The sequence below is a fragment of the Convolutriloba macropyga genome, chromosome 7 (genome assembly GCF_964194025.1).
Source record: "Convolutriloba macropyga chromosome 7, txConMacr16.3, whole genome shotgun sequence".
Classification (NCBI taxonomy): domain Eukaryota; kingdom Metazoa; phylum Xenacoelomorpha; order Acoela; family Convolutidae; genus Convolutriloba; species Convolutriloba macropyga.
Window position 1 is genome coordinate 46385639 of NC_134474.1, and position 15260 is coordinate 46400898.

At 33.5% G+C, this 15260-nt stretch overlaps 1 protein-coding gene across 1 annotated transcript in view; it reads right to left on the reverse strand.

Annotated features, from left to right (window-relative positions):
- Window positions 1-287: 287 nt before the first annotated feature.
- The window catches only part of LOC142342916 (chloride channel protein C-like), a 200357-nt gene continuing 185384 nt past the window's right edge, over window positions 288-15260 (reverse strand). The window contains exons 18-21 of the mRNA XM_075394591.1: window positions 13619-13786; window positions 9475-9577; window positions 8084-8167; window positions 288-1522 (exon numbers count right to left, since the gene is read on the reverse strand). Of these exons, the coding sequence (XP_075250706.1) occupies window positions 647-1522; window positions 8084-8167; window positions 9475-9577; window positions 13619-13786 (1231 nt within the window). The 3' untranslated portion in view covers window positions 288-646. The remainder of the gene's footprint in view (window positions 1523-8083; window positions 8168-9474; window positions 9578-13618; window positions 13787-15260) is intronic.

Below are 15260 nucleotides of genomic sequence, written 5' to 3' on the forward strand. Positions count from 1 at the left end.
CATCTCTCCATTTTGAGCATCTGATGTAACAAATTCTCGTTCTTTTTTACCCAAGGCTTTGTCTCTAGCCAAGTATACGTTGAACAATTAGAGCTTCCTGTCAAGCTATGTCAAGCTTATCTCTTGCACAATTTACATCAGGATGTTCTCTCTCAATCGTCTAACGAAAAAAAATTCGTTTTCTGAAGTTCCTCTAAATTGTTTTCTGAAACCTGCATTTTTTCGGCGAGGATTGCTTCATACATTAAATCTCATGGTAGTTGCTTGAACAAAAGTTGGCCGCAGAGTTTCGTTTGTTAATATGATTAATTAAATTAAAATATTGTTCTATATAAAATAATATCAACTATATGAAACATAACGAAACAACTGAAGGTCAACAAATAAGAGAATTTCCCACCTAACGTAGAAAACTTCAATATACGCATTCAGCACAAAACCAAAAAACATGCTCCGTCACTATTCAGCACTGATCAGTGAAAGCTCAGTCATCTTCAGTGTTGATCTAATTAAATTCTGATGCGGGCATGTTTTTCAATTTTGTTCTCGTTGTAGTTTAGCTTGAATTAAAATTGCTAAGTATCATTTAAGATTTGAGGAAACAAATTGTTTACAAGTTGCTTATTTTGCTGTGCTAAGAAGTTGTTTACAAAACGGCAGATTCACAGGTAGTGTTTTCTATGTGTATTTTTTTGGTTGTGTCTGTATTTTGGTGCATAGGTTGATGATCCTCTTTAACGTCCAAATGTTCCTCAACTGAGGGCTTTGAATTCCCATTTGACCTTTGGTTTGAACCATTGATACCATTACACATTATAACTTCTGCTTTCTTAATACTCTGGTCTTTGATCGATGGGCTGTTGATGTTAGCTGGTTTCTTGTTTGTGTTTGTGTTAGACGGCAGTGTTGAACTTATTTGCTTTTCTGTCGGATTTTGTACATCTTTCGTTGGTACTTCTTTGGCTACAGGGTTGTTCAGTGGCAATTTGGAATTGGCTCCTGTGATTTCTGGGGGGTCAACTGGCGATGTTGGCTGGGAAGGGTTCGGGGTTTTCGAGGCATCTTCATCCATATCTGTTGATGTCCGGACTGTAATTAAACTAGTGGGGGGAACGTTTTTTTCTTTTCCCGAACCGAGACCAGCTTCTGGATCTTTCGGCGGTTTTGATGTTGTGGTAGATCCTACATTTCCTCCCGGATCTCCGCTGGGTCCTCCCGACGTTGGGGGATCGGGTTTTGAGGACGATTTGGGGTTCTGGGGATCTGATCTTCCAGGCTGGTTCCCTGCGTGCGCGGAGGTTGCGGCGGTGTTTGCAGCGGTGGTGGCGGGGTGGTATTTTTCGAAGAGGCGTTCCTCTAGACTGAATCCCATGAGATCTTTGCGAGTGATGATTCCCTTGACGTGGTTGTTGTGATCCACCACCACTAAGTGTCTCAGTCCCAGACTACGCACAATGATGTAGGCGCGATGCAAGGAGAAACTCTCTTGTACACAGGGTGCTGATTGATTAATGTAAGGTAACTGAAATGATAGTTTCAAAATTACCAATCATCCAGCTGAAAACGAAGATAATACTAGGATTACCAGTAAGAAAATTTTGAGAGAAAAAATCGCAGACTCTTAAAACCATTGCGAAACAGAATAAGTCGCCCTCTCCTATTTAACACTCGGCATGAGTTTAAAAATAAGTGTATGGGTTTTTAATGAATTGCTTCCTAATCAATATGGAGAAAATAACTCATAACAGACAAATTGGAGCTCATAAAAATTATTTTTATGAGAGTATACAAGTAAACACAGTGTTGGATCATTACATTTAATATATAAATCATTAATAAATAATATAAAATTAATAATTGATCCATTTTTGACAAATTTACACTACATCGTCTCTGAAACAGACTCTTACATTTAACAACATCTGGAGACGCTTTAAGGATTGTTGTTTTTTAAAATAACAAGGCGGCTCGGTAATGTGCGATGGCACATAAGGTTCCGACCCCGCCTATCCACAATTTTGGCATAATTGTCTACCAAATGAGGAACAGATAGAAAAACCCAAAAATTATTTTTTGCGAATCCCAAAAAAGCCCAAGTCTTTTTCAAAAAGTTCTGTATGAACGATAAGATAGCCTCCAAAGCAAATAACTCAGTGGAGTAAAAATTGATGCATTAGATTGCTGTAATATGTCAATATTAAGAAAGCGAGTCAAGAAAAACAGCAAAATCAAACAACAACAACAACAACAAACATTAATTACATCAAACAATTTATGTCCCTCTTAAAAATTAAATTTAATAACAAAGTCAACATACCGTCAGATAAAACTAAAACTAAACAAAAATAACTTATAAATCACCAGAAAACATATGCGACCAGTCCATAAAAAGGTTTGGTAACAATTATACAAAAAAGAACAAAAACAGTAAAGTAAAAAAATTAACTTATTTTTTTGAAACAGTTAACTTCAAAGTAATAAATACCATTAGGAATCAATTGATATTACCGCAAATTTACGATTACCACTACTTCTACAGAAGGGCATTAGCACCTGTCCTTATTCATTTTTTAAAGTGGCTAAAAAGAACAACAAAGAACAAACAAAATTTCAATTGAAACTTGCCAGAAAACGCTGTCAGAACCGTCAAGCCAAATTTTGGCACTCAAAATATATTTGATTGCGCCTTCTTCAAACAGCTATAATGTAGTACGTGGCCATTCATTAGTAGGACTAGATTACAAGTAGACAAAAAAGCGAAGTGCTAAAGTATGTAAAACTTTTAATTTTTTTTCGAAACAAAATTACATTCAATGTCATGAAAGGCATTAATTACAAAAAGAGCTATTTAAATAAGGTCGTTTATGCATGAAAAGGAAGCCCTCGAGACCTGTAATTATCCAGAATATTTCTTGCATCTACAAAAAGAACGTCAAATATGACAAAAATCAAATTAATTTACTTTTTTTTGTGAAAAACCGGTGTCGAAGCCAGTAAGGTCATAACAAATTCTTTAAAAAAAAGATTTTGGGACACCAATCCTTTTTATTCCCTTGACACTCATAATGTCATATTTGACCTGTAATTAACTAACGAGATTAGGTAACAAAAAGAAACATAAAAAGAACAAAATTGCGAAGTAAAAAAGTTTTCTTTTTTAATTTTGGAAAACGATTGTTTTCAAAGTCATGAAAGCCATCAGCTATCTACTAATATCAGAATATCGGTTCTTCTATTCTTCCATGAAAAGCCAATGAAAACTATCACTATACAGGAAATTTCATACGACAGAAACGACAAAGTATAAATGACAGTTAGAGACAAAATTAAAAAATTCAATTGATTTCTTCAAGAAAGAGGCGTCGAGGACGTTAAAACGATGATGTATATCTTTCAGGATTTTAATATGTTCAATTGTGCCTTATTCTGAATGCTAATAAGGTGACATGAGAACTGTCAATAATGTGATAATGTGACAAAATTAGTTTTAAAATAACAAGGCGGCTCGGTAATGTGCGATGGCACATAAGGTTCCGACCCCGCCTATCCACAATTTTGGCATAATTGTCTACCAAATGAGGAACAGATAGAAAAACCCAAAAATTATTTTTTGCGAATCCCAAAAAAGCCCAAGTCTTTTTCAAAAAGTTCTGTATGAACGATAAGATAGCCTCCAAAGCAAATAACTCAGTGGAGTAAAAATTGATGCATTAGATTGCTGTAATATGTCAATATTAAGAAAGCGAGTCAAGAAAAACAGCAAAATCAAACAACAACAACAACAAACATTAATTACATCAAACAATTTATGTCCCTCTTAAAAATTAAATTTAATAACAAAGTCAACATACCGTCAGATAAAACTAAAACTAAACAAAAATAACTTATAAATCACCAGAAAACATATGCGACCAGTCCATAAAAAGGTTTGGTAACAATTATACAAAAAAGAACAAAAACAGTAAAGTAAAAAAATTAACTTATTTTTTTGAAACAGTTAACTTCAAAGTAATAAATACCATTAGGAATCAACTGATATTACCGCAAATTTACGATTACCACTACTTCTACAGAAGGGCATTAGCACCTGTCCTTATTCATTTTTTAAAGTGGCTAAAAAGAACAACAAAGAACAAACAAAATTTCAATTGAAACTTGCCAGAAAACGCTGTCAGAACCGTCAAGCCAAATTTTGGCACTCAAAATATATTTGATTGCGCCTTCTTCAAACAGCTATAATGTAGTACGTGGCCATTCATTAGTAGGACTAGATTACAAGTAGACAAAAAAGCGAAGTGCTAAAGTATGTAAAACTTTTAATTTTTTTTCGAAACAAAATTACATTCAATGTCATGAAAGGCATTAATTACAAAAAGAGCTATTTAAATAAGGTCGTTTATGCATGAAAAGGAAGCCCTCGAGACCTGTAATTATCCAGAATATTTCTTGCATCTACAAAAAGAACGTCAAATATGACAAAAATCAAATTAATTTACTTTTTTTTGTGAAAAACCGGTGTCGAAGCCAGTAAGGTCATAACAAATTCTTTAAAAAAAAGATTTTGGGACACCAATCCTTTTTATTCCCTTGACACTCATAATGTCATATTTGACCTGTAATTAACTAACGAGATTAGGTAACAAAAAGAAACATAAAAAGAACAAAATTGCGAAGTAAAAAAGTTTTTTTTTTTTTAATTTTGGAAAACGATTGTTTTCAAAGTCATGAAAGCCATCAGCTATCTACTAATATCAGAATATCGGTTCTTCTATTCTTCCATGAAAAGCCAATGAAAACTATCACTATACAGGAAATTTCATACGACAGAAACGACAAAGTATAAATGACAGTTAGAGACAAAATTAAAAAATTCAATTGATTTCTTCAAGAAAGAGGCGTCGAGGACGTTAAAACGATGATGTATATCTTTCAGGATTTTAATATGTTCAATTGTGCCTTATTCTGAATGCTAATAAGGTGACATGAGAACTGTCAATAATGTGATAATGTGACAAAATTAGAAAACGTGAAAAACTGGCAAATATCAAAACAAACAAAAATCTGCAATCTTGTGGTATCAAAGCCAGAAAACAATAACTTCAGGCTTAAAACTGCAACCGAGAATAAATGTTAAATCAGTAGAAAGAAAAAGCAGTCTTTCTTTGCTGACACTAAGCTGGAAGTTGAACAAATTAAGAAAAGATAGAGGAAAAGTTAATTAAGCCATTATTTATTGAAAAGTCAATTATTTTTAAAAAAAAAGAAACGACCATAAACTTTCAATTAAAAAACTAAATGCATTAGCTTGGAGCTGCTTAGCAAGCGAATTGGTTGGACCTATCACTCCTGAGCTTTGATTTGATATGTTCTGTTCTTTATTATTAAAAAAAGTCTTTTTTTTAAAAAAAAGACCGACTGATTACAACCCGATTTTTTTGGATTTTAACAGTCCAAGAATGGCCCAAAAATAGCCCTGCTAATACCTATTTTCCGTTAGGAACAATTGATTTTTTGAATGTTGTAGATATAGATAATTCGTTAGTTAAAAACTCAAAATAAATTCTGCATTTTTGATAATCAACGAGTAAAGTTAGCAAAAAACGGCAAATTTTTAACTACAGTGCACTCTCAGCGGACTCTGAAGTAGAAATAGCCCCCCTCTGAGTGTACAAAGATTGTATGAGTGTTGTTTCGGGGTGTACTGTCGGCAAAATTAATCAAAGTGGACTAAAGTAGCTTATTTCGTGCTGTTTTTGATGAAATAGGCTAAGTTTTAAAATGTTTATCCAGATCTTTTGACCAAAAAAATTAAATCAAAACAATCAACAATGCTTGTTCGTCTTCAAAAATAAAATCAACGACACTATTCTTAAAAATTATAACAATTTTTAGCAAAATTGACGAAAATTTAGGCAAAAATTCCGGAAAATGTGAATAAAAACAACGTGAATTCACTCTTCTTTTCTCAGAAGTTTAAACCTCGATAACTCCCTGTAGAAAACGAAAATTAAAAAACTCTTTTAAATTCCATATTCTACGCTGGACGAGCTTTCTAATGATACCAGTCTCAACTCTCTACGATGAATATATCGAGCGGCGAAAATTCACGGAACAAAAAAAACCCATTTGAGTATATAGTTCCTCCCCCCTCAAGAGGGTCGGAACAACAAGACCATAATAGAACACGTCTTTTGATCCTAAGAAGTTCACTTGATGTAATCTGGTTCTCGATCTTAATGCATGGACCCCGGCATGAGCAGTACTACTCTTGTTTAGATCCTTCCAGTTTGTACCCGTTTTGTCTGGTAAACCGAAATTCAATTCAAAATTTGATATTTTTGAACATATAAGTATCGAGTCCAGCTAATTATGCTGCTTAATTTACATATTTCTCGAAAAATTCAAACAAAATTATGTGTCAGGTTTGTTCACTGACAAACATAGCAACTTCTTGATTAACATGTGTGAAGAAAACAAGTAAATGCGATGTTTGTCTATGAAACTACAGACAACAATATATTGCGACAGTCATATTTAGTTTCTGGTCAGTCTTTCTTGTTTCAACTCTAGTTTTCGTGTAAATAAAGCTTACGATAGAGATGTCATTTTAACTTTTAGAAGTCTTGATGACTAACAACATTGGCACACAAAATAAAAATCCAATCAAAAAAATTTCCACTAGCGAAAAGGCGACAAACATAATTTACTGTGACTTTATTACAAACTTTGACAACTTAACAAAGTAGCTGTAAAACGAAGAAATGCTTAACCTTTCAAAAAAGAACAGTTCTTTATCTAGAGACTCTGCAACTGCTTGTCGTTGGGATCTTTCAAAAAAGACATAGGACAAGCTCCAATGGTTAAGAACAAAAAAAAACGTGAATGATAAATCTGGCGCGTGAAAAATGTTTTGACGAAAAAACAAACGAATGAAAAAGCATAATGAAGAAAACTGAGTGTCAAAGAACAAAAACTATCAAAAACATTCATTCCACCGTAATGTCAGTACCCAATTGCAGACCTAGACTAGTCATTTTGAGGCCTACGGTTATTACTAACCGTGAACAAGAAAACCAACCTTATAAGGGCAGCAAAACTCGCAAGCTATAAGTGCAAATTTTAATTACATAAGACTAAATGAGAAAAAGCAAGTAAAAAAACTCTGAGATTTATCAGTACGTTACGCAATTTGAGAACTCAAAAACTCGACAATTATTACGAAACGAAAGGAAAGAATCTGAAAGAGTTATGCATGCACCATCAAAATGGTCAAGCTAAGGCTGAAACTCCCAAGATACGTAGAGTGCAATATATTATTGCTTTTAAAAAAATTTCAATCAGTTAATGTGGGTTTAATGGATGATCGCATTAATCTGCAGGGTGAAAATGCGAAAATTTTGTAAGCGCATTTATGATATTTAAGGAATCGTTAAAAATTTGCAAAATTTTAAGTCTCATTACGTGTATATTCGAGTGTTCAATATGTCATATTACTGGTGGACAAAAAATACAAACTGACGAACTGACGATTTCATAACTGTTCCTTAATTTCAAGTAAAAGTAATATTTTTAGAGAAGTAATGCGGACGGTAGTGTTTTGACTTTAAAAACTGTTCTGATTATAAATTATCAGATAATTGGCCCTTTAAATATACCTTCGCATTTCACAATTAAAATAGATTTTTTAAAACTATTTTTATCACCTAAAAAGTTTAGTTTTTGAAGTTATTTTCACATCAATTTGAACCAATGATCTATAACAGGATTCAATTTTCATACGTCTATAGACTAAAATTAGATACCACAACTAAATACGGGTTATAGGGAGCCTTGATGAACTCGTTTAGAAAATAGTAGTAAATACACAGAATTGGGAGTAAAATTTACTTAAAAAAACTTGTTTGCAAAATTTCATTATCTAAAAGTGTACCCAAAACTTCGAACTGTTTTTATCAAATGCGCACTTAAAATTGACCTAAAATTTTTGAAAGAAAAAAGCATTGTCTTTTAATGTGCATTTTGATATAAAATGTTTTTCTGGAATCTGTGAGTATAATGAGTATTTGAGTGAGAAAAACTTTACCAAATTGATGTATTTATTGGAGCATGAGGATGTTCTGTACAATTGAGTGATAGTCGAGGCTTTCTCGCTCCGATTTCTCTTCAACTGAAACAAAAACATCAAATTTCATATTAACCACAATCGCAAATATCTTCACACGTTCAACAAAAGCCTGAAAAACTCAAAATTCTGCATGGCTCTCATTCGTGTTAAACAGAAGAACGAAGAAAGCTTTAACTTCTTAGTGAAACGAAACTTGATAGCCTTGATAGTAACTATACTAAAACATGATAAATTATGCTAATGTCGAGCCACGTTTTACGGAAAGAAAACCGTAAGATATCTTTCATGGGTATCAAAAAATAAGATCTTGCCTGGATAACCAAGAAAAATTGCGCCAAGAATTTCTCTTGACGTGTCTCGGTAAGATCTTGACAGTATCTTACCAAGATATCCCACGAAATTTCGGTTTATCAAGATAGTCGCAAAATATTTGAAGTTTGCGCGAGATCCTGCTTGACATGGAATGGTGTATCGAGTTTCGTTTCACATGTTTAGTATCATGTTAGAAGCAGAGAAATTTCTGAGTCTATTATAACAATGGAACTAAATCGAGAGTTTTTCAGGCTTGAAAATTGTTGAAGTTTTTAATAAGGGTTAGTTTTATGTGTATGTTATTAAATTAACCTGATATTCGTCAGGTTGCAGGTACTTGAAGTTGATATGTGGCTACATGAAACACATCAAATACCACTGCTCAACTACATTAACTTAAATTAACTTTATTATAAATTATGTAGTTATAATGTTTGTGATAATTCTTTTAAAATCTGTAGCCCATAAAACTCCAACGCAAGCGAACTCTCTGAGTCAGGTTGGAAAAGTTCTGGGGGAATATTTACATAGAAATCCGGCATGTTTAATTGTTTTAAGTGCCGCATGATCGTTGTAACTTTATGGTACAGACTAAAATCATTCGCCAACCTCAAAGCTGTATTGTCGATTGTCGGATGTTAATCTTGCTTTCATTTTTATAAAAAGATCTTCCAACATGAACAAGGAGAAACAAACCCACCCATCTATAGTTGTCATTTTATTTTACACCTTTGTAAATGTATATAAAAATTAATTTTAATGGCAACTTCCAAATCCTACTACGCTATAAAAACCATTATCAGCGCAAAAACAAACATCAGTTTTTTCACATATGGCAAAACATTGAAAGTTTTATCTTGTGTTCACGGGTACGGGGGGAGGGGGGTTTGGTTTCGCCGAACAACGTTTTTGAAATATTCGTTCTTTCAAAACAAGCTTCCTAGAAGATCTTTCAAGATGACAAGATTAACAACCTGCCTCGACTAGAGCATTGGCCATTAAGTATGGTTATAAGTGATGCATATAAGTATAATAACCTTGTTATAACTGACTAAAGGGTTGCGTGATAGAGTGGCGTAGGAGACTTTCTTCCTGTCTTCGTACAAATCTGGAGTCCGGATCAGAACCATGATCTCATTTCTAAATCAAACCACATATCATCATAAAAAGGTGACATTCCTCTGATGATGATCATAATTAATGAATTGGTACCATAAGTTATCTCGAGATATATCCTCCTCTATTTGAGTTGACCTTAAAAAATATGTCCAAGATCAAAAGTGAAATGTTATCCAAAGCCTGTTACTATGTGCATCTGAAAGACGGTTTAATTGTTTAGTTGCAGAGCTTTTTAATAAACCATGACAGCACCAAACTAAGATTTGTCGAACGTATACAAGATTAATCTTTGCTCCATGTGCACGCAGAAACTATATATGTATCATCTTGCATATAGTTTCCAAGAATCCGTGAACAATAAGCAACTTGATCCTGGGTTTCTTTTATAATAGATATAGTATGGGGAAACCTATACATGCTCTTTGACATGGCACCTTATAGGGGTTACTCTAGCCAAGTATACGTTGAACAAGTAGAGCTTCTTGTCAAGCTATGTCAAGTTTATCTTATGCAGAATTTGCATTAGGTTTTCTCTTTCAACATCTCATCTAAGAATCTATGCACCAAATCACGGTGTGCTTTGAAAGATTTATGGTGGTAATCACTGAAAAATTTCTAGCAACATCTCTATGATTATTTGTGTGAACTAGACTAGGTTGATGTCCCAGACAGACAATCGACGCATCCAGGCGAATAGAAGGAATACGCAAGGCCACCAACAGAACATTGTGTGTACAGAAAAAACAAAATGAAGCAGTCTGACCTTGAATGCACAAAATTTTTCCTCAGATTGGCTGAATTTTTTTTGGAACGCACAAAAAATTGGACATGGGCGTATCAGCAGTCTAACACAGCCTGTAGCTTTGAACTAACAAATTTGAAGAACTGGAAGCAACTGTTTTTGTTTTGTAATGTCTGGTCTGTAGTTTCTTTTCAAAGCTACAGGCTGTGTTAGACTGCTCATACGCCCATGTCCAAGTTTCTATACGTTCCACAACAAAATTCAGCCACTCTGAGGAAAAATTTTCTGCGTTCAAGGTCAGACTGCTTTGTTTTATTTTTTCTTTACAGACAATGTTCTGTTGGTGGCAATGCGTATTTCTACGCCTCAATATGGGCACATATGTCAGGCCAACATAACTCTAAGTCCATGGCGAGATAAGTACATTTCGATCTTAAGCTGTTGGTGCCAATTAGAAAAATTAGTAAAACTTGATCAAGCTCTTCAGATGACTGTTTAAACATTCTAACGGAGGGATAAAAACACAAAGAACGTCTCTCCAAAATTTGCTAATCTAAATAGTCTTTGCCGGGAATTGATGCTATTTTATCTTTTTCCCCATGTATTAAGATCGGCCATAAACTCTAATTTGGAACCGCTAGGGAATTACTGTTCAAAATGTGCTGTAACTCTACATAATTAAAAGTCCTAATCCTAGAACCATCTCAGCAAAAAATGCTCAGCCAATAGAAATTATTTGTTGTTTTATAGAGTTTTTCTAAAAAATCTCCATGTATTAAGGTTACGTATAGAAGTTTTCTAATAACTTTCATTGAGCCTTTTGTCCAATTGAGCCTTAACTTTAAGAGTCATGATCGTGTAACTCCAGAGTACCCCACATTAAATTTCATCAACGTGATGTACCTATAAACCATAAAACAGGGAAAATTAAACTTCCTCATGTATTATGATTAGAGATTAAGTTAATCATAGTTAATAATTCAGACCACTCAAAATCTCTATAATAGTCTTATTATAACCTTTGCTACATAATCATATTAATATTAGATTGATATTAATGCAATTTTGAATGCTCGGACATTCGGATTGAGCTTTTGTTTACAAAATTTTACTTTGTTTCAATGTTTACAAACACTTTGCTAATGTTATGGTAATTCCATATTCATATATTTAAACGGATCTATTCTGTTTCGGCGCCTCAGCTTAGTGAGCATAAATTTTTGTGACCAGGCGCACGTGCTACTTTCTTACATAGTAACGTGCTATATAACACTAAATAATTTGTAACTAGGGGTCATAAAGAAATTGGGGGGGGGCAAAACAGAATAGATCCATTTAAACATTTTATTCAGTAGCATTGCGTTTGCCATTAAACTGATATGGGAAAATTTAGGCCTTTGATATACATAATTTTCACAAAATACGTGTTCAACAATTATGCAATATCCGTTGATATTCCTTCATAAATGCCATCAATTGTAAATATCAAGAACAATTCAGATTTGAACAGAACAAAATTAATTCACTCAGTTACCAGTTGAACTATTGATCGTTCCAAAAATATTTTTGTAAAATTGATCAGCTTACCACGCTTGATTTAATTGTCAAAGGCACTAAGTAAAAATCAAGGCGATAAATTTCGCAAGAAGATTTTTATCTTTAGAATGGACGCCCGGGCAGGGAATGTTCCTTATCTTGACGAGGAACCCCTTCACTTACATAAGCTATAAATTTAAGTTCGTGGTGTGGAGTGCGTTGAGCAATTGGGTAACCCAGAGTTTGCATAAATAGTGAAAAGTTAACTTATAAACTGGCTATGTGACGGTAGAAATAATTAAAAATTATAATCGTTCATGATAAGGTAAGCTTTATATTAAAACTGCATTGTAGCTGTTCGGAAAAATTGGGCATCCATCTTGAATGATATTACTACAGAGTTGATAGATCAAGTTATCGCGATGAAATTGCTTTCACAGCAGCATTTTTCAAGCAAAGCTTGAAATAAAACTCTTAATTAATCTGAAAATTGAAATCAAAACTATACTCTCCAACAGTCAAAATATTAAAAATTTAAAAATTAGCAATTGATGTTAATTTTGAAGATCAGTCAAATAGAATTAAACTCCACGTACCTTATTGACACAAAAACCTTCGAAAAATCAAAATCAAAACTCGAGATCAGCTCGAATGAAGTAAAATAACAATAACAGAGCTTAGCGTACCAATCACAAAAACACAGTTACATTAAAAAATAATTAAATATGCAATTCTTTTGTTGATAATGATGAAAAAAATCAAATCTTTCTGCTAATAAAGAATAGCGATTACTTTTTATTAAATTATTTAAAAATATATTTTGAAGTCAACTAATTGATCATGTTGAGAATTGTTTTCTATGTAAACCGTATAAATGATTTTTATTTGAACGAACAAATTCAGATTACTCGCTTATTTTTATTGCAAAAATATCATCTTTCTGCTACTTTATTTTTGCATAACCTATGTTAAATTTCTATATGCACTTTTTCCAAAAAATTACATCATGTAAAGAGATTGGCGAGATTGTTTGTTAATTTGAGCTGTTAATTTGAACTGTGTGTGACGGTGGCGCTTCGATTGGACGACGGAGAACCGCGCTCATCAGTTTGCTTCACTATTGGCGGTATTTACGAAAAACCTGGCATTGAGTTCCTTTTGACACAATATGCCTAGTGTTGTTCCTTGGTAACCGTACAAATATTTAAAAGATTTTCTTCACAAATCCAATTTGATACAAAAAATTATGCAATTAATTCTGAACTTCTATTTACCCAAAGAATTCAACATCATGACTTAAGGAGTCCCTTGAGACACATACAGGAATAAATTACAGCTCTTCATTTTAACAACTCCAATAATATTGGACCTGCTCTTCTCCTCCCCTGATTAGTTGTTGGCAAACGAATTCAACATCGGCCACCCATGCTCATTTTTTACATTGTCAATTTGCTACATAATAACATATTCGATGTTTTCACGAGCTATGATGTTTATTTGACCAGAGTTGTGATGTCATCTAATTGTAAAAGTTAAAATTTCATCCAGGTGTAAAAGTTAAAATTTGTTAAGATTAAGCGGATCTCTTACCTTTGTGCCTCCCAGTACTTTATAACCCACCCCCCCCCCCGCCAGAGAAAACGTGCCAATACATAGTAAATCATTTTGTCATTATGTGATAAAATAGCGCGTACGCTTGGCGGGTGCACCAAATAATATGTACCTACTAAGCTGAGGCGTAGCAAAATGGAAAAAGATCCAAATGAACAACAAATTGGGCTAACTTGGTGATGGTGCCCCTGAATGTTCGTCCGTCCATGCCCACCACGGGGAATCCCCCATGTCCAGTTGTCATAAGAAGACGGGACAGGTATCCCACTGACTCGAACACCCTCACCACGTACACAGGTGCACTCATTACATCACTCGCCGTGAACAGCTCCAAGTTCACACTGCAAACAGTATGAACACAATAATTAATTAAGTTTTTTTCTTAATTTATATTAAAAAACACTTGTTGCGATGAAAGTGGATACGATATGACCTTTCAAATACATATGAGAAAATCTGGACCGCAAAAAAGTCAAAGTTTCCTCTTGCAGAAATGAAGCATTGACTAAATTTGGTCGTAATCGACATCAAAATTTAAAAAAGATTGGACCGTTTGATTTGATAATCATAATTATTTTCTATAATTGATGTGACTGTCTTGGTGGACCAAATTGATTAATTCAATTAAATTACTTTAAACAAGGAGGCTCAGAAATGTGCGTTCGCACATAACGTTCTAACCCCGCGCAACCACGTTTTTGGCTAAATTTTTGATAATCGGTGGATCTATTCAAAAAATCACTTACTGTTCAAAAATAATCGGTGTATTCAGTTAAAAAATCAGTTGAAGCTCAAACCACTACAAAAATTAAACAGAACACATTAGAGCGCCAATGATACCTGCCATTAAGGAGAGTAAGAGACAAGACAAACAAAAAATCAAATGAAAACAACAAACACTACCTACGACTAAAGTGAATTGTCTATCTATTAATTTAAAATTTTAAGGAAAAAGTCAAAACAGCATCAGATAACATCTGAACTAAACCAAGTAGACAGAAAACAAAAGGGGCAAACTTGAAAAATACGCTTACATTTCCCGAAAATAATTAAATTTGATGTCATGAAAACCATTAGCAATCAATTGAAATCGTTCAATGGCTTCATTTATACGTTCACACAAAACCATTGAGACCAGTCAGTATACAGAGTGTCATAAGACAACAAAAAAACAAATACAGGCAAAAATCAAAAGGTCAATTCAATTTTGAGAGGGAACCGTCTCGAAGACTGTATAATCACAATTCAATACAGAAACAGTGATTCTAATCAATGAACTCTTCTTTCAACATTATTAATGTAAAATGCAAATTTTCGTTAAAAAACCATTACTGTGCTGATCGGACAAGACAGCAAAGTAGAACTTCAAATATAGGAAATTGTAAAATGAAAATTTTATGAAATAAATGAAAAAGGTAGTATCAACGCCAAAAACTATTCTTTAAAATAAAAAAAATGTAGACTCTATTTTAGCTCACTTGAACTGAATGCAACATCTTTTTTTGCTGAGAAAACGCCAAAGGTGACAGAAATAATATTGAAAATGGCAAACCCCAAAAAACTGTTATTTTTTTCAAAACATTTTAAAAAAGACAAAACAACAGTGAGATTTTTCAAAAAAAAGCTTAATAGAACAAACTTCTGCTGCTTACGGAAGGCTAAACGGAAATTTTAATAGGGAGCCAGATGACTACAATTTAACAACTAAAACAGTTAGAACAGAAATTTTAACATAAAATTTTAGGCAAGTGGTGCTGAAGTAAAAAAAAACATAACCTTTTCGCAGAAATTATTATGTTTGCTAATTCGCCCGTA